Source organism: Staurois parvus, unplaced genomic scaffold (assembly GCF_062004578.1).
Source record: "Staurois parvus isolate SC_StPar_1 unplaced genomic scaffold, SC_StPar_1.0 ptg000070l, whole genome shotgun sequence".
Taxonomy (NCBI): domain Eukaryota; kingdom Metazoa; phylum Chordata; class Amphibia; order Anura; family Ranidae; genus Staurois; species Staurois parvus.
The window spans coordinates 4,581,845-4,604,292 of record NW_028317866.1 but is presented as its reverse complement, the minus strand read 5'-3'; the positions used below and the strand labels follow the sequence as shown (position 1 = coordinate 4,604,292).

General features: G+C 43.1%; 1 protein-coding gene across 4 annotated transcripts in view; it reads right to left on the bottom strand.

Annotated features, from left to right (window-relative positions):
* The window catches only part of FANCL (FA complementation group L), a 139,185-nt gene extending 117,076 nt beyond the window's left edge, over window positions 1-22,109 (bottom strand). For 2 of the 4 annotated variants that reach the window (XM_089669222.1, XM_089669223.1), the window contains exons 1-2: window positions 21,915-22,109; window positions 9,514-9,572 (exon numbers count right to left, since the gene is read on the bottom strand). In XM_089669222.1, coding sequence (XP_089525348.1) covers window positions 9,514-9,572; window positions 21,915-21,989 — 134 coding nt within the window. In that variant the 5' untranslated portion in view covers window positions 21,990-22,109. Of the gene's footprint in view, window positions 1-9,513; window positions 9,573-21,892 lie in introns of all 4 variants that reach the window. The other 2 variants (XM_089669224.1, XM_089669225.1) reach the window with 2 other exon arrangements.
* Window positions 22,110-22,448: the final 339 nt, after the last annotated feature.

Sequence of the window (22,448 nt, the reverse complement as noted above, 5' to 3'; positions counted from 1 at the left end):
ACGGTAGTATGCGGCGGGTTGAATGATAGGAGGGAGTCAGGAAAATGGCCGCCGTCCTGAATGGGAGATGTAGTCGAGAAAATGGCGCGGGCACCGTTGAATACATGGGAAGTGGGCCTCTAGTTTAGCTATCCCATTAGGTCCAGTATAAAGGGAGGAACTGCACTCGTAGTGCGATACCCAGATGAAGTCACGAGTAGACGGTGATGTAACGCGTAGGTTCGCGAGTTCGTAGTTCCGGTGCGTGGTGACGCATTTCCGGCGTGAGACGCCATTTTGCTACACCCAAGAGGTCCCAGCCACATGCAGTACACCCACACATCAGTGAGGAGGGAAGACTGTCTGTAATGTGAGTGATACCTTTTTTACGCTCTGAAATAAACCAAGTTGATTAAATACTGCACTTAGAGGCTTTTTTTGGCTCACTGGATTTGTGAGCTATTACTCTTCAGGACCGCCCTGACTGAATAGGGGCATTAGGAGCCCCTCTAAGGAGATCCAGGGAAGGAAGGAAGCTGCTGGCCATTGCTAAATAAGGATCCAGGGTGATCCTGCAAGCCTGTTGGCCCCTTGGGGTCAGTAGGAGGAGGTGAGGAGGCATTTTAGCCATTTTACGAGGAAGAGTTTGGCACAGTCACGTTTATCACTGCTGCACATCGCATGATTTATATCATTTCTCACGAAAAGGACATTGTTCTGAATACATATATAAATCAGTACACGCTGCAGTGCTCATGTGCCAATAAGAGCCATGCTGACAGCAGCAGAAAGTCAGACAGAAGAACTCATCACTGTGCTGCTTCTCCTTCACTGCCCAGTCAAAGGCTAGGAGCAGAAAAAAGACCAAGTTGTAACACCTAAAGTAGAACTCCAGGCTATACCTAACCAATCTTAGAAATGCTCCCTCCCCCTCCAAACACATATGCTGATTAACCTGTGTAAGAAAGATGTATATACTTACCTATTTTCAGGTTACTCTGGTCCGGTCATGTTATCCGGCTCCCCTTGCAGTGTGTTGTCATGCATCAGTCAGCGGTGGCTGCAGGAGAAAAGGAGGGAGCCCAGACAATGCATGAACAATAGGAGCTTTTGGATGACGTCACAGCTCCCAGGCATTATTAGTTATAGCCGAGCACTCTCTTTTCCCCCTTGCAGGGGACACAGGGGAGAGCACGGTACCAGACCAGTGGCCTCAGAATAGGTAAGTACATGTATCTTTCCTATACAGGTCAGTTGTTTAGTCAGCATAGGTGTTAGAGGGGGGTAGGTGACAGTTTTAAAATTAGTTAAGAAAAAAAAAAAATACAAAAAAAAAAAAACACACCACATAGGTTTCCTACGCAGCCACACAGGGCTGTGAGTCTCAGATGCCAAGTAAAAGAACTTGCATATACTGTATGTACTGTATTTCATCTGTCCGCTTGGAGTTTAGTTTAAATTAGGAGTGCTTGTGTGCGCTAATGCATGTACTTAGCAAAACCCATTGTTTTAAAATTATGTTCACACCAGTGCTCTGCATTGACCTGTGTAGAAAAGAAGTCATGTCTGCTGTACTTTTGCTGTGATGACCTGCATTTTCTCATTCAAATCAAATGAGTTCCTTTACAATACTTAAAAATATGTGCCAAATGTGCATAGATTAATGCACGCTAATGCAACTGGTGTGAAAAAATTCAGCAGACACAAAATGTTAAGCAATAAAATGCCAGGTAAACCTAATGACACGTGGTGTTCGACAAGTACACATTTATCTTGTTTGAACAAGAAACTCTTTGAAAGGCTGGTGGTTCATAGTCATATTTTGCTTTGAAAAGACTAACCACAATTCTTTCTGCTAAAAAAAAAACAAAAAACAGAACTAGCCACTGATGCCATGTTTAGAGGGCAGAAAAAAATTGCATCTTTTGTTTTTTACTAAAATTACTCAAAATGTAGGTGGCAACAGTATGTTTTTAAGCCCATGTGTCCAAACTTGCTTTAGGAAAAAAAAGAATCACAAATAAATAAAGTCATGGGACAACAGTCCTTACAACTAGAGAAAAAAAATCATATAGGGCAGACATCCATTGTCCCAATTGTAGCACTCAATTTTGTATTTTTTTTTTTAGTGCAAGAACACATTGGTTCATTAGAACTACACTTTTGCTCAAAAGTTTGCACACACTGGCAGAAATCGTGAAATGTTGGCATTGATATTGAAAATATGACTGATCATTCAAAAAAAAAAAAAAAAAAAAAAAAAACCCTGTCTTTTATTTAAAGAAGAACTCCAGGATTGGCAAAATAAATCACCAATTAGTAAACCCCCTACACAAAACAGTTAATACAATTTTGAAAATCCCTCATTTAGGAGAAATGTCTAATTGAATTTTCATGACATCATCTCTGTAATTCAAAAGATAACAGCATCTGCTCTGCCAAGGAGGAGATGTAATAGTACGAATTACATAATATCCTTTCTTCTCTCTCTGCGGCAAAAGAAAACTACAGTTCCCATCAACCACAGGGAATTGTAGTCAATGAGAGCAGGTACACTAGGCGTGTACATGTGTAATGTGTCTGAGAGTCCCAGTCCGTGCACCACTGCAAGCGGGGCTGAATTACATCACGGCTTCCTGGAGAAAGAACTATGAAAGGGATGTGCCAAGACCACTGGCTGGGGGAACAGGAGGCATAACAGCCACTGGTTTTACAAACAGGAAACCAATGAGAATTAACCATTTAATAGGCTATTTCAGAGCAACTACTGAGTGAAACAGAAGATGGATGACATTCAGTGAGGGTAGGAAATCAGCAACAAGGACATGTAAAGACATTTTTGCCAGGAGTTCTGCTTTAAGGATAGCGATCTCATTTTTAGATTATAACAAATCACCCAAAATGGCCCTGATCGAAAGCTTACATACCCTGGAATGTTTGGCCTTGGTACAGACACATAAAATGATACACACAGGCTAAAATGGCACTTAAAGGTTAATTTTCCACATCTGTGGCTTTTTAAATTGCAATTAGTGCTTGTGTATAATCAATGAATTTGTTAGCTCTCAGGTGGATGCACTGAGCAGGTTAGATAGTGAGCCATGGGAGCAGAAAAGAAAGTAAAAAAAGGACCTGCAATGGGACTATATAAAGAATTATATAAACAGAAATCAAAAAGCCTTGACAATGTCAGTCAGTACTGTTCAATCAATCAAGTGGAAAATTTGGGGATCCCTTGATACCAAGCCAAGGTCAGGTAGACCAGGTAGTCAGGTAGACAATTTGCAGCCACAACTGCCAGAAGAATTGTTAAGGATACAAAGAAAAACCCACAGGTAACCTCAGGAGAAATACAGACTCTGGAAAAGATGGTGTGGTTGTTTGCAGAAGCACAATACCATGATACTTGAAGAAAAATGAGCGGCATGGTCGAGTTGCAAGAAAGAAGCAGTTACTGTGCCAATGCCACAAACACAGCACTGTTTGGACAGGGATCAAGAAGGTCTATTGTGACAAGAACACCATCCCCACTGTGAAGCATGGTGGTGGCTCACTGATGGTTTGGGGATGTTTGGGGAAAGGCACAGGACAATTGATGGCAAAATGTATGCAGCATGTTATCAGAAAATACTATATAATAAATGTGTATATATTTTTATTATTACCACCTTATGGTAGTGATTACCTGTGGTTTTTGCATTATAAAGAGCTATTTTTTGTTTTTAACCCCCACCATGACAGGTGACACAATAAGCATGCCGCTGCTACTAAATGTCTCAGTGACAGCATGTGCAGGTAACTTGTTTCAAGCCAAACAATCCATGGAGAATTTCATCCAAGAGTTAAATCAAAATGATAGGGGTATCCCCCTACAATGTGAGGCCAGTAAAAGGGAATTGAGAAATATACCCCACATTGGAGGGGTAGCCATATTAGGAGAGCTCTCTCTAGATCTGAGACATGCTGGATTTATAATTTGAGGACATATGTTCCTTTTGGCCACAATGTGAATTGGGATGTAAACGGCTTTATAAATAATAGTTAATAAAGTTAATAAGCCCTGTATGGTTTATTCTATTAAACTTGTGAATGATGTTCCTGTGTCCACTCAGGTGTGATATTTTTTTTTTCTCCTCAATTAACTTCCTTTATCCAAAAAATAAATAAATAAATATATATATATATATAAATATATATATATATATATATATATATATATATATATATATATATATATATATACATATATATACACATATATATATATACATACATACACACACACATACATATATACATACACACACATTTTTTATACACTCACCGACCCCTTTCTTAAGAACACTTGTTTGATTGCTTGGTAACACAAATTGCTAATCAGCAAACCACATGGCAGCAACTCAATGCACTATAGACGCGGTGAAGAAGACTTGTTGAAGTTCAAACGAGCATCAGAATGGGGAAGAAAGGGGATTTAAGTGACTTTGAACGTGGCATGGTGGTTGGTGCCAGATGGGCTGATTTGAATATTTCAAAAACTGCTGATCTACTGGGATTGTCATGCACAACTATCTCTAGGGTTTACAGAGAATGGTCTGAAAAAGAGAAACTATCAACTGAGCGGCGGTTGTGTGGACAAAAATGCCTTGCTGAAGTCAGAGGAGAATGGGCAGACTGGTTCGAGATGATAGAAAGGCAACAGTAACTAAAATAACCACTTGTTACAACCAAGGTATGCAGGATACCATCTCTGAATGCACAACACGTCAAACCTTGAAGTAGATGGGTTACAGCAGCAGAAAACTACATCGGGTGTCACTCCTTACAGCTAACAGGAAACGAAGGCTACAATTTGCACAAGCTCACTAAAATTGGACAATAGAAGATTGGAAAAGCGTTGCCTGGTCTGATCAGTCTTGATTTCAGCTGCAACATTCAGATGGTATGGTCAGAATATGGTGTAAACAACATGAAAGCATGGATCCATTCTGCCTTGTATCAACGGTCCATGGAGATGCAGCTGACAAATCTGCAGAGACTACGTGATGCTATCATGACAATATGGACCAATATCTCCGAGGGATGTTTCCAACACCTTGTTGAATTCAGGCAGTTCTGAAGGCAAAAAGGGGGTCCAACCCGGTATTAGCAAGGCTTACCTAATAAAGTGGCCGTTGAGTGTATATTTTTTTGGTCGTCATGATATACCATGTGGGCATATTTTTATATAAGGTTGTCCAGGTGTCTTTTTTATTCTTTGTTTTTTATATAGTCATTTGATTCATCATATTGTATTGTATGTAATACCTCAACATGTTTGTGGTGGCGCTGCTGGATCCCATTTGTGTTTCAATTACTATCACAGGCAGATTGCCATCAGTTAAGATGGCGGCGGTTTGCTATATAACAATCTATCTGCGTGATGGCCCATCTTAGCCTGTCATCCAGACGATGTTACAACGAAGCGTGTTGAGTGGGGCTTCCGATGGTGACATCACGTATTTGGATCACTATTGGACAGGGATCGATGTCATACCTGCAGTCGGCCACAGGAACATTGGAGAATCTGTATAGTTGGATATGCCTGATGAAAGCTCTTTTATTTTTTAATAAAATTTACTAAGCAGTTTTACACTATGGAAGTGTTCCTTTCTATATTCCACCTGAGCGATCTATGGCCGTGACTTTTCTTCCTGTAGGTCAGTTGGAGCAGACAATATACTGGATGTTTCACTGCCTTTTGAATAAGCGCTGTTGACCTGTCTGTATATGCAGGAGTCATTGTATTCTGGTAAGCAGCCACAGGGTGCCTTTTTCGGATTGTGGGCTCTCCATCACTAGCCAGAGTTTCCAGTCATCATTTCACTTTTCTTTTTGCACTACTTGTGGCTATTGATAAGAAGGGACTTATATCTTCTCTTTAGAAATCTCTTCTGGATTGCTCTCAGGGTAACATGCAACTATCCAGCAGGAGAGGCTGGTGTACAAATGTTACTGCTATAGAGACGGAGAGATCTGGAATTCTAATTTAGAACAGGTACTCCTGGTGTCCATTTCTCCAACCCAGTGCTTGTCACAATTTTTTGTCATTCATCGGGTTTATAGAATAATGCATATATTATATAAGTGGAACAGTAGAGACACCCCAGATTGTCCTCATTGCATGGGATCCCCCACTGACCATTTGCATATGTTTTGGAAGGGCCCCAAATTGGTGCATTACTGGAGTATTATAAGCAATACTATTAATCTGGGATTTTAAGTAACTTTATGTAACGATCCTTTCACATGCATTTGAGGGTTCCTAGATGAAGAATTATATACACCCCAGGTCAGGACCGCCTTCACTCGACTCCTGTTTATGGCACGAAAATGTGTATTGAAGTGGCTTGCACACTCGCCGGTTAACTCTACCCTGCTAAAAGAAAGAAATATATTGAAGCAGCGAGGCACTCCCCTTAAGTTTAACAAATTATGGGACGCATGGCTTCAGACCCTGGGTTTACCCTCTTTAGCCCTTGTGTCCATCTCTTTGAAATACCTCACCGCAATATTGACTATTTTATATAAGAATGGTCTCTACTGGCAATTCATATTTACCTGTTCTATAGCAGCATTGCTATTTAGATATGCTGTATTGATACCGTTTCTTGCTTTGACTTCATTAAGCTATTGTATGTATAAGACTACTTTTGCACCATGTGAGGAGTCATATGGTAAACGTATGGCTTTTTTCTGTATTTGTTTCTTTTTGTTTAGTTTGTTTGATTTTGTTGAATGTAAAGGCAATAAAACCTTTAACAAAATATTATTTGGAAAAAATCAATATTTCTTGTGTTGCAGATGCATATGCTATATAATTTTTTAAATCCATGATTTTTTTTTCCCATGAAGGTGGAGTTACCATTTAGGTTTACATGGGTGTTAAAAGCAAAGGTAGTGATTTTTTTCTCTTTTCATAGGCATTTGTAAAGCGCTGGCTTAAGTTTTTAAATTGCCTTCTTAAAAATTGTTTTTGGAAAGAAATTATTTAAAAGAAAAAGCTTCTGAACACCCTACAAGCGTCTAGGGCACTTTTGGCTCACATTGGTGCATGTAGTCAGATTTGAACTGAAGTACTTGGCAATCTTTGTAAATTGTCAACACCTCCCGAATACCAAACTTTGCTGTGAAGAGCAAAAACAATGCAAAGTAAAGAGACAGGAATGCATTCTGAATTTTATGGGTGTATTAGACTATTTGCTGTTACCCAACAGAGCAGGCATTGGCGTTACAAAGTATTCAAAGAGTGTCTTTTAAGAAAATGCCTATCCTTTACTTATGTAAACAAGTCCTAAGCACCATGAAATGGTCATCTTCACTCCAGTCCTTAGCTGCTTGGAAGTACAGAAGTAATTTATGCTACCTACGGTCTTTCTACACTGGGCATTTAGCCACCATGCATGGGGCTTCGGTATTTAGCCACAGGCGAAGGGCAAACTTCAACTTTCCAGCCCCACTGCCAGCAGCCTGTCAAATTCTATGAGCAAGCCTGCGTTCTGGGTATTCATCCCTGGGGGCATACTGCCCTAAACAGAAGTACCTATGAGTGCACCATCCTGCCACGTTCAGCCAAAGAAGTTGTCAGCAGGGCTAGACCGTGCACCTGTTCCCCTCCGTCCATGGTTAAATGCCAGAGTCCAGTATGGGAGTGCATAGGGCCTTTGCATAGGGAGTTTGCATAGGGAGTTTGAAGATATTTTTTTTTAAAAATGGATCACAGGGAAACTCCTTAGAAATCAGAGAATCCAAGCACTAAGATGGGTTGCCTCATGGTTTATAGCAGTGGTCTCCAAACCACAGCCCTTGGGGCACTATTCCTCCCACTGAGGCCATTGATAGGGCACCATTCCTTCCAATGACACCAACAGTGCGGCACTATTCCTGCTACTGATACAAAAAATGGGGCACTATTCCACCCATTAAAACAAATGTTGGGGTACTTCTTACTCCCATTGATACTACCAGCATTTGCCCAATGGCAATGCCCTGATATTTGGCCACAGAGGGAGCACTAAAAACTGCAGATAGATACAGCTCTAGGTGCCTGCATTTTATAGCTGTCAACATTGTTTTATTTTTCTTGAACTGACAGTCACTTTAAAAATACTGTTTATATGTTTATCCCAGCATATGTGATGTGTATATTGCCCATTAGTCTGTTCTCTAAGACCACAAACAATCTTTTTGTACAGGCATTTCTCTTTCTGCAAGCAAAAAGGAAAAAAAAAAAAAAAAAAAAAGGAGATTCCCATTATTTCCCATAAACGAGATACAAATACTTCCCTTCAAAAGGAAGTGCGACAATTGTACAGCCTGTTTCACCAACCTGGGCTCTTAGCCACAATGCTTTACAAGCTGTATTTGGAAGACCTTTGGCTCTTGCCGACATAATAAAAGGTTTGGCTGAAGCATCTGCTAGCAAGTTTATCGCTCTGTATTCAAAAAGCAAATACCGGTAGGTATCGGTTTCTTTGGGGGGACTTCTTCCACGTAGCAGTTTTAATCTTTAATCCAGATATTCAAGAACTTTGCCATGAAAGCAGCTGCTAGATTTTGCTGGAATTCAGCTGCAGAAGCCTCCCAACATCATTAAGGCATTCTTCACCCATTCTGTCCATAGTATCCATTAAATTGAAATACCAGAAGAGTTGTTCAGTGCTTTACTGTCAATGCATGTAGTGTTTGATGTAGGACTGGCATTTGCCGTGTGGTGTTGGTAATGGTAGAAATGCCTGCATTTCTATTGCAGTGCCACCCCTAAAACTCATGGGGGGGGGGGGGAATTTAAAAAAAAAAAAAAAACCTGACTCAACTTTCTATTTAGAGTAAACCTGTACTCTGCTATTCAAACCAAAGTGCCAGGTTTGTCTGATCGCTGGCACGTGTCTCTTGCATGTAAATGGTCACTACTGGTTCCTTAAGTAGGTCATCCGGCACAGAGACTGAGAATAAGTACATGTGTCTGTGCCCCTGCATGTCCATATGTCTGTGCCGTGCACCCCTATGAATCATTCTTGCATAGTTGTGCATGCACATGCAACCGGCTGGAGATAACCCCTTGCTCTGTAAATTGATGCATTCAGGTTGTCAGAGGATGCTGTCCTGAACTTCTTTACATACAGACTGTACTGATTCTTGGCAACTGGCCACTTAAACACTGTCACCTAGGAGCGGGGAGAAAAGCCTTAGCCAAGTGTAAGATTTAAGTTGTGACTTAGAGTGTAAACTGGTTTTCCACTCTTTTCTCCCACAGAGGAGTGAGAGAAGAAAGGACAGGTAGGTATATGCAGCTAATGGGGCTAACACTGGGCAAAGCACAGGTTCAAATCAGGTATTGGTCAGCTAACCGATTTCTCAAAGTGTAAACTTAATTTTACTAATTACTAATCAATCTTCTCATTCTATTTTTTTATGTACCTTTTTGATCAGTTGCTAAAAGTATAAACTATTTTATAGAAAATAAATATTTAACTTGAAAACAGAGTGGCAAACCTTGCATTTCGCATCTGAAGATCTGAAGGCAAAAAGACCCTGAGCCGAAAATCCATGTCCTGTAGTAACAAAGAAAAAAAGAAAAGAAGAGCACACAAATAGAACACAGAGCACTGCAAGTGCATTTTTTTATCTGTAAATAAACAATGATAAATATTTTACAAAAGGTGAAATATGTGTAATATAGTACAAAAGGTGAAGAAAACATACTATTCATAAATGCTTATGTATTAGAACATTTTATTATTGTGCACAATGCATTAAGCTCGAGTACCCAGGTAAGAGCTGTCCACAGTATACAATTTTTCTACTGAATAAGAAAGTGAAAGGGGTTAGATCTTGTATTTATATAACATTTGCTAAAGAGCTAAAAGACGTTGGAAGTGGAATATGCGTTCTTAGTCAAAACATGAAAAATGTGTATATATATACATACACACACACACACACACAAGCACACTATATTGTGACGCCTGCCTGCACACGGTACATGAACTTTAATAGCACCCCAGTCTTAGGCCGTAGGGTTCAATATTAAGTTGGCCCACCCTTTGCAGCTATAACAGCTTCAACTCTTTTGGGAAGGCTGTTCACAAGCTTTAGAAGTGTTTCTATGGGAATGTTTGACCATTCTTCCAGAAGCGCATTTGTGAGGTCAGGCACTGATGTTGGACGAGAAGGCCTGGCTCACAGTCTCCGCTCTAATTCATCCCAAAGGTGTTCTATTGGGTTGAGGTCAGGACTCTGTGCACGCCAGTCAAGTTCCTCCACCCCAAACTCGGTCATCCATGTCTTTATGGACCTTGCTTTGTGCACTGGTGCGCAGTCATGTTGGAACAGGAAGGGGCCATCTCCAAACTGTTCCCACAAAAAGTTGAGCGCATAGAATTGTCCAAAATGTCTTGGTATGCTGACGCCTTAAGATTTTCCTTCACCTGAACTAAGAGGCCAAGCCCAACACCTGAGAAACAATCCCACACCATGATCCCTCCTCCACCAAACTTTACACTTGGCACAATGCAGTCAGGCAAGTACCTGTCTCCTGGCAATTGCCAAACACAGACACATCCATCGGGTTGCCAGATAGAGAAGCGCGATGCGTCATTCCAGAGAACATGTCTACACTGCTCTAGAGTCCAGTGGCAGTGTGCTTTACACCACTGCATCTGACACTTTGCATTGCACTTGGTGATGCAAGACTTAGATGCAGCTGCTCAGTCATGGAAACAAATTCCATGAAGCTCTGATGTGCTAATCTGAAGGCAACACAAAATTTGGAGGTCTTTAACTATTGACTCTACAGACAGTTGGCGACTTCTGCGCACTGTACACTTCAGCATGCGCTGACCCCGCTCTGTCATTTTACGTGGCCTACCACTTTGAGGGTGAGTTGCTGTTCCCAGTGCTTCCATTTTGTTAAAAAATACCACTAACAGTTGACCGTGGAATATTTAGTAGCAAGGAAATTTCACGGATGGACTTATTGCACAGGTGGTAACCTATCAGGGCACCACGCTTGAATTCACTGAGCTCCTGAAAGCAAATGTTTGTAGAAACAGTGTGGATGCCTAGGTGCTTTATATTATACATCTGTGGCCATGGAGGTGATTGGAACACCTGAATCCAATAATTTGGAGGGGTGTCCCAATACTTTTGGCAATATATATTTTTTTTCCCCCCAACAACCTCTGGTAGCATGAACCCCAAAATTTAGGGATGTCTATTGTGCAAAAGATTAAAACACCTTCTTACTGAAAAATGTTGAAATAAAGACATTTAAGGCAGAACTCCAGCCAAAAACAATATAAAAATGAATAACCCATTAAAAATTTGATTTTGTTTTTTCTACATGCTTACCTGCTTACCTGTAAAATCCATTTCTTGGAATACATCAGGGGATACAGAGCAGGATATAATCATTACTACCTGGGTTATGCACCACCTATAAGTGAATGGACACTGGCAAACCAAAGCAGACAGGAAGTTCTCCCCTATATAACCTCTCCTACACAGGAATTACCTCAGTTTTTGTAGCAAGCAATGAATTCTAGAAAGAGGGGGAGGGACCATCTGGAGTGTTCCAAAGCAATCCATTTGAGGGGAGGATTACACCAATCCCAGACATCATAATCAGCCAGAGGATCTACTCCGCCGCCCACACTACGATCAAAAGCAGTATCCTCTGTAGCTCTAACATCCACTTTGTGGAACCTCGTGAATGTATGCACGGAAGACCAGGTAGCGGCCTTGGAAACTTGAGTCATTGATGCCTGATGGCGAATTGCCCAAGAGGCCCCTACACTTCTGGTAGAGTGCGCTCTTAACCAAAAAGGTGGGACCCTGCCCTTCAAACCATAGGTTTGAATGATTAACTCGCGGATACAACGAGAAATAGTTGCCTTGGATGATGCTTGTCCTTTCCTGGGCCCTTCTGGTAGCACAAACAAGGAATCAGACCTTCTGGTTTGTGCCAACCTTTTCAGATACACCCTGACAGCTTGCACTACATACAAAAGAATGCAGCAATTTCTCTCCTGGCAAATGAGGATATGGACAAAACGAGGGTAGGACAATATCCTTATTCAAGTGAAAGCTAGAAATCACTTTAGGCAAGAAGGATGGATGGGAGCGCAATACCACCCTATCCTGGTGTAAGATCAAAAATAGCTTCTTGCAAGAAAGAGCTCTGATACCCTACTTGCCAAAGTGATTGCAATAAACAAAAAAACAAAACAAAAAAAAAAAAAACACACCTTTCTAGTCAAAAGTCCTAGTGGGATATCAGAACTAGGTTCAAACAGCTGCTTCTGCAAAATAGACAACAACAAATTTAAATACCAAGGGAACAATTAGGGAGAACTGATCCCAAGAAGTTACCAGAGCATCCACCCCAAATACGAGTAGGTCCCTTGTTCTGGACATGAACTTGTCCACCTTGTTGTTGAACCTGGATGCCAACAAACCTATGTTTTGAGTTCCCAAATGCTGGCAAACCGCCTTGAAAATCCCGGGATGCAGGAGCCACTCTCCCGTAACCACGTTGGTGACAGAGAAAATCCACCTGCCAGTTCTCTACCCCTGGAATGTAAACTGCTAACGGACACAGTACAAAGTTCTGCCCAAGCAAGAATGTGATTCACCTCCTCCTGGGCCTCCTTGATGGTTGATGTAAGCCACGACCGTAGTATTGTCAGACTGGATGTCCATGTAACCTGTCAGGAACTTCAAAGAAATGCGAACCACCTAAAGTTCCAGGACATTGATGGGCAGACTCTTCTCTGACCGAGCCCATTTCCCTTGAACTATGGCTCCTTCCAGAACAGCCCCCCAGCCAAAAAGATTGGCATTCGTAGTTACTATCTTCCAAACTACCAGAAGAAAAAAAGACTCCCTCTTTCCAGATTCCAAGCCATCAAACACCAATTCAAACTCTGCCTTACCCTGAGGAACAGAGGCATGTGACAATCCAAAGCTTGGACCTTCTTATTACAGACAGACAGAACGTTTCTCTGCAACAGTCTGGAGTGGAACTGTACATAGGGAACTGCCTTGAATGCCGATACTATCTTCCCCAGTAACCTAATGCAGAAAAATATAGATGGATATCTTTCTTTCTCCTCACATTTCTTACCTGATCTCTTGGCACTTACTGAGGGGCAGGAAGACTTTTGCCTGCACCGTATCTAGGACCAACCCTAACTATTTCACACTTTGAACCAGCTCTAAGGCCGACTTCTCGAAGTTTATAACTCAGCCTAGATGTTCTAGAACATGTACTGCATAAGCCACATTCCACCTTAAGCTCAGAACAGACTGCTCCCTGAGTAAGAGGTCTTCCAGATAACCCAGTACCAATATTCCCTTGGCTCTTAGTAGGCCCAACACTGGAGCCAGAATGTTTGTGAAAACACGAGGGGCCGTGGCAAGCCTGAAAGGCAGAGTCACAAATTGAAAATGATTACCTTCTACTGCAAAGCGCAGAAACCTTTGAGGAGGTTGGAATATTAGTATGCGTCCTTGATGCCAATGGACGCTAGAAAATCTAACTGCAGAGAGGCTACAACTGAACGGACTGATTCCATCCGAAATGAACAAACAGAAATTGATTCAGAGCCTTGAGATCTAGTATAAACCTCACTCCTCCATTTGGTTTTGGACAGGTTTGAGTAGCAGCCACTGAACCTTTTGTTTGATGGCACTTCCACAATTACCCCTTGGGACAGCAATCGATCAAGAGCTTGAAATAAAGAATTTCTCTTCTGCTGGTTTATGGGTACTTAGTACTTTAAAAACCAGGAACTCCAGTCTGTACCCAAGAGAAATCGTGGAAATGACCCACTTGTCCTGAATCACCTCTTCTCAGGCACTTGAAAACTGCAAAAGCCTCCCCCACACCCCTATGAGTAGGGGTGTTTCCTTCATAAAGAGGGCCTGTGGGCGCCAAAACTGCTTGGCAAATATGGTAGTAGCAGCAGGAGCACTTGAACCCTTAAAAGATGGATGCATACTTCTCTTAACTGGTAGGAAATTACGCATCCTCCCCAAATCTTCTGTATGTACTTATCTAAATCATCGCCAAGAAAGGGGAATCCAACCAGCAATTTTTTGCAAGATAATTCGGCTGACCAGCTTTTCAACCATAAAATTTTGCGCATATGAACTGAGAGGAGAGCCAATCGTGAAACCTGCTGTATTGGCTCCTTAAGGGTATTCACAGCAAAGCACAAGGTGCGTGGCAAATCTGCCACCTCCTCAGCAGAATCCTCTTAAGATTATTAACCTTAGCTTTCAGTATTGACTGCAACTTATTATCAGCCAGATCTTTAAACGCTTGGATATTGTCAACTGGACAAGTTAACTTTCATTCATTCAAGGAAGACACGACTACATCAACTGCCGGCATGCTGCATGTTTAAACAAATTTTTCCTCCATGGGATACAGAGGGGAAAACCTCTTGGGAGGAACAAGTACTCTCTCCGGGTGACCCCAGTCAGCATATACTACCTGTTGTAAGAGCGGATGCAATAGAAAGACTCGAGCATTCTGCGGAGGCCGCATGGAACCCTAGGAGTAGGAGGCTCCAAAAGCCTCCAATGGAGGCAATTTGGATCCAGGGCGGACCATTTCCATAAGAGATTGGACCAACAATCAACGCTTGGCCTTCCTCAAGCACTGGCTCCTATGCCTGACCTTCCTCCAGCTCCTCAATAGCCACTTCCTCCATATCCTCTACCCATTCCTGCTCCAAAACAGGAGGATCAGGGAAGGGAGATCTTTCATTTCTGCTTCTTCCCTTCCTGCGTAACAGAGGAAATCATCCCAGCTATTTCATGCTCCAATCCAGCCAGGACAGATGCTAAATCATCCTTAGTAATTTATGCTGAAGCAGTAGCCACAATGCCCAACAAGTGAAGCGAAATTGATTGCCCAGTCAACTCTGGTCTTTCAGGGGAAGTCATCACAGTGGAATTTCAGCTAGGATCCTCAGGATGGATCCTGACGATGGTGTACATGTGCCCCTTCCTGCTGTGGTTGCCCCACTCCGCTTTCTAGAAGACACTGCTTACTCTAGGAAAATTTACAATACTGCAACCGATGGCTTGTGACAATAAACAACCCACCAGTACAGCACCCCACTATGCAAAGCTGTAATCCAGCATTCGGCAGCTATCACAGCCCAGACTAAAGCAGGAGCCAGTACACACTGCCACCTGTGACCATACCCAAACAAGGACTCACGTGCTCATAGGATAGCTTGCTGTGTCCCTTCCAGCAGCCTCACAGGAGCTCCACATGTCCACCATCCACCAAAGTAAGATGGACACCTGTAGCTTCAAGCCACAACTTTGCATGTGTAGCGTGCCACATACACGCCCGCCGCGCGCACCTGCGAAAAAAGGCTCTACTGCTCATGTGCGGCATGCATGCCTGCCAATGGCAAGCAGTATGCATGCTCCCGCGCACATGCTGTGATCCAGCGAGGAGCCCTGGACTCCTGCAGCCTCTAGCCGGAAACAAGAGTCGCATTACAGGTAAAATCTTGTTAAGTCCTCCATTTTCCATACAAGATTCGGGTACCATTTATCTTAGCGTACAGCCATCCCAAGGATCCAATAATTTCAGTGACTATCACTTTCCAGACACTGATGAAAAAAAACTGAGGTACTTCCTGTGTAGAAGGGGTTATATAGGGGAGGACTTCCTGTCTGCTTTGGTCAGCCTGTGTCCATTCACCTATAGGAGGCACATAACCCAGATAGTAAATGATTAAAGCCTGCTCTGTGTCCCATAATGTACAATGTACAGAATACATATGCATCCCCATGCAGGTAAATGCAACCCTCCATGGGTATACAGTGTAGTACACCCTGTGTGAACTAGGCTGAAGTATGAGCTGTTCCTTGTTCTGATTCCTCTTCTATTAGGAGATATCTTTCTCTGTCCTACCCCCACCCCTGCCATAATCTTCCGATGCAGCAGGGGTTATTACAAGTAAAAGTTTATCAAGACAGCTCAACAATGCCCACCCTTTCCTGCCAGATCTGCCATTCACAGAAGCTGTACTGTAGATTGCATAATTGAAAGCGATCTATGAATGAAGGTTGGGCAGATGATTGATAGCTCTTCCCCCTCCATTCACATATACTATGCTGTGCTCTTAAAGTGAGGCAGGGGTAAGGATTTCACCCTAAAATGAGAAAAATTAGTACAAAGGACACATCACACTAACTGCAAGTTTTGGCCCTTGTGCTGATGTTAATGGGTTTTTTTTATTATAGCTTTAGACTTTAAAATTAACATTTTGAGGCTTGTATGTGTCTGTTACACTCTTGCTTGTGGCACAGTCATTAAAGCATATCTTGTGGGTAAATATACTGTGGTATATATGTGCTGAGTATAGGGGGGTAGGCTCAGGTTTAATTTAACTATGCCCCTTCCACTGATGGCACAATTTAGTTACACCCACAATTCAGCACAGTGAACATAGCACGTTAGAACTATATAGAACACCTCCACCTCTCCATAAGGGTACGGGGATGATTTGTAGTTCCAGATAGCAGGGAACAATGCTGACAGATAACAGTCCAGAAGCAGAGAGTGCAGGAAGTTAGATTTTTGGATAGATGGGCAATAGGGATAGTCTTAGGCGTGTTTGGACCTACCTGAATGAGCCTGCCAGGAAGCAGTCACCTGTAATGGGCCAATCTGTGACCCGGACATTTTTCTGCACTGCAACTGCATATATAGAGCCACTGTTAGAAATCATGGGGACACGCCTACCTGACAGGGTCCCAGCCTGTCCATTCCTCCCCCTAGTCTGCAGGCAGCATGCATCATGGAGAAATTCAGGTATGGCAGATTTGCGCTACCAGTGGGGCTGTTTTAAAACTTGCAAAAAGCACGGGGCTCCATAGTATATAAAACACAGAGTGGAGTTGCCTAGTGCATATAATATATAGAGTGCAGGGATCAGGAGTGGGTAATGTACAGAGTGCAGGGATCAAGAGTATGTAATATACAGAATGTAAGGGTTAAGAAGAGGTACCCCACAGGCTGCAAAGGCAGAGGATGAGCAAACGCTGCAAAGGTGTATGGGGATGTACACATGCTGTAGCTGCTATTCTATCATCCCCCGGAAGCCAAGTACAACCCATTCCACTAAATGGGACCGCACACAACCACCTACAGTACATGCAGATGAGGTGCAGTGGTGCAGGTTTTTATGGGTTAAATCGTGTGGTAAGGAAGGAATTTAATGCCATGGCTTTGCAGCCCTCAGCTGCCCACCCAAACTGTTACATTGAACAGGACTGTACACATATTGCTTCCATTTTGAACGGAGTTTGACAAGTGAGTTTTGAGTTTGACAAGTGGTACCGTTTTCCAAACTAACCCATTGAGTTCAATGGGGCCACAACACACGCGATTGCAGTACGATTGTGTGGCATTACAGGGTTATATCAAGCAGTGAGCACGCAACTTAACTACAGTTTCCAATAATTACACTCCCAGGCACTTTAAAACCAGACCTTTCACTCCCTTCTTGCCCATGCCATTTTTCTGATGACTACTCAGTTACTCAATAATATATCCAAATGAAGTTTTTATAATTTGTTTAAGACAGATAGAGCTTTATTTTGGTGGAATTTATCTGCTTTCCTGCCAGGCCAATTCTGAAATTCCTCTGCTAAATGTAAAAATAATATTTTTGTTTGCTAGAAAATCACTTAGAACCCCCAAACATTATATATTTTTTAAGCAGAGGCCTGAGAGAATGAAATGGTAGGTGTTGCAATTTTTTTATGACACATTTTTGTGCAGCGTTTTTTAAAGGCAATTTTTTGGAAAAAATACACTTTAATGACTTTTAGTGGAGAGTTGGTGCTACCCCCACAGCCCTTTGCATGCATGCAAGAGATGGGGGAATGCCTTGCCTTCAGAAATCAGGGGGCAGAGAGCTGAAGGTACACTTTGCACACTGCTATATACTCTTTCCAGCAAGCTTTGCAATAAAAGATAGGGATTTTTAGTTCACACATATTGCAATACATGTTTAAGCTGGCCAACTGCATCAAAGTAATCCCTTTTGGCTAGTTCTGCTCTGCCAACGGAAATGCTACTGTGGACACAATGCCAACCTGAAGCAAACAGACACAGTGTGGCAGACAGTGTTAGGTCTGGTTACTGGCCCTCTACGCAAGAGAAACAAGATATACCAGTTCTCAATTGAGCACAGGTATATCTTTTTTCTGATTGGAGGTAAGGGACAAACAGATGTAACAAATGCTCCTACATAAGCTGTACCTGTTTATCTGCAATCCTCTCTCCTCTGCATCCATTCAAAGTACAGAATGTATACAACTTGTCTGAGCTTTCAGAAAGCAGGGGTGGGGAGCTGAAAGTAGTTGTAAAGGCTGAAGGTTTTTTACCTTCATGCATTCTATGCATGAAGATAAAAAATGTTCTCTGTGCAGCATCCCCCTCAGCCCTCCCTAATACTCACCTAAGCCCCCTCTGATTCAGTGGCGTGCACTGGAGCCTCGGCTATCCTGACACTATTCTTATTGGCTGAGACAGCATTAGGAACCATTGGCTACCACTGCTGTTAATCACAGCAAGTGAGCCAATGAGGAGAGGGGGGGGCTCTGAGTGGACACACGGAGCAGCGGGTGTCCCCATAGTGCCCAATGACACTATCCATGTGCTCTGGATAGAGACAAGTACACACTATAGAGGGATATGCTTTTACATATTTCAGGTCTGAGGTTTACAACCACTTTAAAGAATAAGTTCATCTTTCTAAAAAAAAAAAAATAGTAAAATGCACATTTTTTTTGTAGGAGCCTGGAAAGCATTGCACCTGTGATCAGCAGATTACGGGTGCAATGCAGGGCTCCTGCAGACTGTCAGTGTATAAGTCTGCTTGTACATCATACAGGCAGGCGATTACACAATGACAGGAAGACTCAATGAACTACCTAGAGTGCTCACTAGTGCTCTGATACTTCATTGAGAACTACAAGAACTCTATAAGTGAATGATGTGACCGTGTGGCATCGGATGTGGGGAGAAGGTCCCTGGTTTGCTGCCACAATGAAGGAGGAGGGGGGAGCCGCAAAAGGCTGCAGGAGTGGAAACATGTTACATGTTCCACCCTAAAAATGCATGGAACTCTGCAGTTCCCAAAGGTGAACCCTGCATCCTGCCCACCCCTGCACATTTGTCTATTGCTTTTTTTTTTTTACATCTCTTCCCACAACCCCCCTCCCCCTCTTGACACACACTGTCTTTCAAACAAAACAAAACGACGCCTGATGTCCTCGATGCCTCCTGGAATATGTGATGTGCACCATAGCCCCCCGTTACCCCATTCACTAATGGAGGAGCAGTGGGTGATTGGTAGGCTGCACCAGAACCCAGAAAAGCCAGCACAGCCTCCCGATGACGTCACAGATGACCAGGGCAACACGGGACCACGTAGTGGCTGCAGAGGAGGATCTCAGCAGGGCAGCATTGGATTCTCTGTATGGGTGAATATCTAAAGTGTGGCCAACTCAGCATCAGGTAAGCAGGGAGGTGGCTGAAATTCCTCTTTAGGGAAGAAAGGATTTGTTTCTTATCAATGTTAAAGCAGAACTCCGGTTAAAAAATGTATTTTCTCATGCAGTGGGGCTGTGTCCGCACCGGATGGGTTAAGTGCTCGTTTTGTCCAGAGCAGGGGTCTCCAAACTTTATATACAAATGGCCAGTTTACTGTCCTTCAGACTTTAGGTGGGCCAGACTGTGGACATTGGGAGTAGAAAAAATCCTGGCATCAGTGGGAGCAAACAATGCCCCATTTATGGTGCAAATGACAGGAACTATGCCCCATCGCTGTGTCACTGGGGAATCATGCCCCATCATTGGTGTATTGGGCCCAATTGTTGTCAGTGAGCAGAACTATGCCCCATAATTGGTGTCTCTGGGAGGAATTGTGCCCCATCCTTGGTGTCATTGGGCAGAACTGTGCCCCATCACTGGTGTCACTGGGAGGCATTGTGCCCCATCACTGGTGTCATTGGGAGGAATTGTGCCGCTTCATTGGGAGGAATTGTGCCCCTTCATTGGTGTCATTGGGAGGAATTGTGCCCCTTCATTGGTGTCATTGGGAGGAATTGTGCCCCTTCATTGGTGTCATTGGGAGGAATTGTGCCCCTTCATTGGTGTCATTGGGAGGAATTGTGCCCCTTCATTGGTGTCAGTTGGGGGGGGGGGGACTATGCCCCAATGTTGGTGTCAGTGGATGAAATAGCGCTCCAAAGGCCAGATAAAAGCACGCAAAGGGCTACATTTGGCCCCTGGGCAACAGTTTTGGAGACCAATAGTCTAGGGGCTCAGGGTAAAGCTACCTTCGATCCTCCAGAAAACCACGTTCCTCCACGTCCAACGGTGGACTGTCCTCACATCTGGAGCTGGTCTAAAGGCGTGATGACATCAGGAACAGTCCATTCACAAAACTGTTACAGGGGGGCAGGAGCGACCATGACCGGCCTTGCGCTCGGAGGATTAGGTAATTATATCTTTAATTTCTGAGCCCCTAGACAAAAATGAGCATTTAACCCATGCAGTGAGGGCACAGCCCTACTGCATGGGAAAATAAAAAAATTGCCCGGATTTCTTTTTTAACAACTTGCCTACTGGGCATTTTTACCCCCTTCCTGCCCAGGCCAATTTTCAGCTTTCAGAGCTCTCACACTTTGAATGACAATTGCGCGGACATGCAACATTGTACCCATATGAAATTTTTATCATTTTTTTTATACACAAATATATATTTATTTTGGTGGTATTTTTTAACCGGAGTTCTGCTTTAACATTGATCGCCACTGGGTGTTTTATTTTTTGCACTATAAACAATAAAACAGCAAACAATTTAAAAAAAAACGTTTTTTTTCTATTATAAAATTTTGCAAACAGATAATTTTTCTCCTTCACTGATGTGCATTGATGAGGCTGCACTGATGAGGTGGCACTGGTGGGCATTGATGAGGAGGAACTGATGATGCTGCACTGATATACAGCAATGATGGTCACTGATAGGCGTTCATGGACGTTATCCCAGAACAAAACCCCCGTGCACCATCTGTGATCGCTTCTTCCTTCGGACACCGCTGATCACATGACTAAGGAGCGGGCCAATCACAGCCGCTTTTACCATATGACCAGCTGTGTCCAATCACAGCTGATCACAGGGTAAATAGGAAATGCCACTTACCAGCTCTCCTCGCGCCCTGTCAGCATGAGGAGAGGACTGCTGATAAGTGGCATTTCGCAGGGGGGCATCTACACTGATAATCAGGGCACTGAATATCAATGTCCTGGTGATCAGTGTAGCCCCAACAGTGCCCATGTGTGCTGGCAATCAGTGCCCATCAGTTGAATCAGAGACCATCAGTGCCCATCAGTTGAATCAGTGCTGCCCAACAGTGCAGCCTCATCAGTGCCCATCAGTGACTCCTCGTCAGTGCAGCCTCATCAGTGAAGGAGAAAAATTACTTATTTACAAAACTTTACAACAGATGAAGAAAACCTTTTTTTTCAAAATTGTTGGTCTTTTAGTGTTTTTTTTTAGCAACAAATAAAAACCCCAAATGGTGATTAAATACCATCAAAAGAAAGCTCTGTCTTAAAAAAAAGATATTTCGTTTGGGTACAGTGTTGCATGACCGCGCAATTTTCATTCAAACTATGAGAACGTTAAAAGCTGAAAACTGGTCTGGACAGAAAGGGGGTAAAAGCAGTCGCTAGGCAAGTGGTTAAGGTGTGCATACATTTTATTTCTAAATGTAATAAAGAGACTTTCCAGCTATTAGAGAAAACAATCGATCAGTGTCTAACCTATGTACATGTAATAATATACCTGGGCACTGATGAATCCATCGTACAGCCGGCCGTGCCGGTCCTGAGGGATGAGAAGCGGACACTGGCTCAGCATTGTACTCGGTGTACTCCGGGATCACTCCACTGACAGTACGAGAGAGGGGGAAGGGGCAGCACACAGGTACAGCAACACCAAAGTTTCAGGAAGCCGCGTGTCTACACACACAGTAGGCACGTGACCCGCCAACCAATCCCAGCGTGCCTTGCACTGACATCCCTCCCAATCCCAGCGCGGCTTCTCCCATTCAGAAATCGGCGCCTTCCGCCTTATACCGCTGCGTTGTATTTCCCGCCAGGCTCTGCGGACAGGAGAGGATTTTTATAGGTCTTATAATATCGGGCGGGAGCGGATTCCTGAAAGGACGTGTTTTAGTGCCGTAGAAACCGGTTATCTTCTTCGTGTCCGTTTGGCACGTTGGTGGTCATGAGACGCTGGAAATGTTATGAGAAGTTCACTTCTTATCACAACTATTCACCAAGAACTGAACACATGCGCACTTTCTGCTGTGAATGG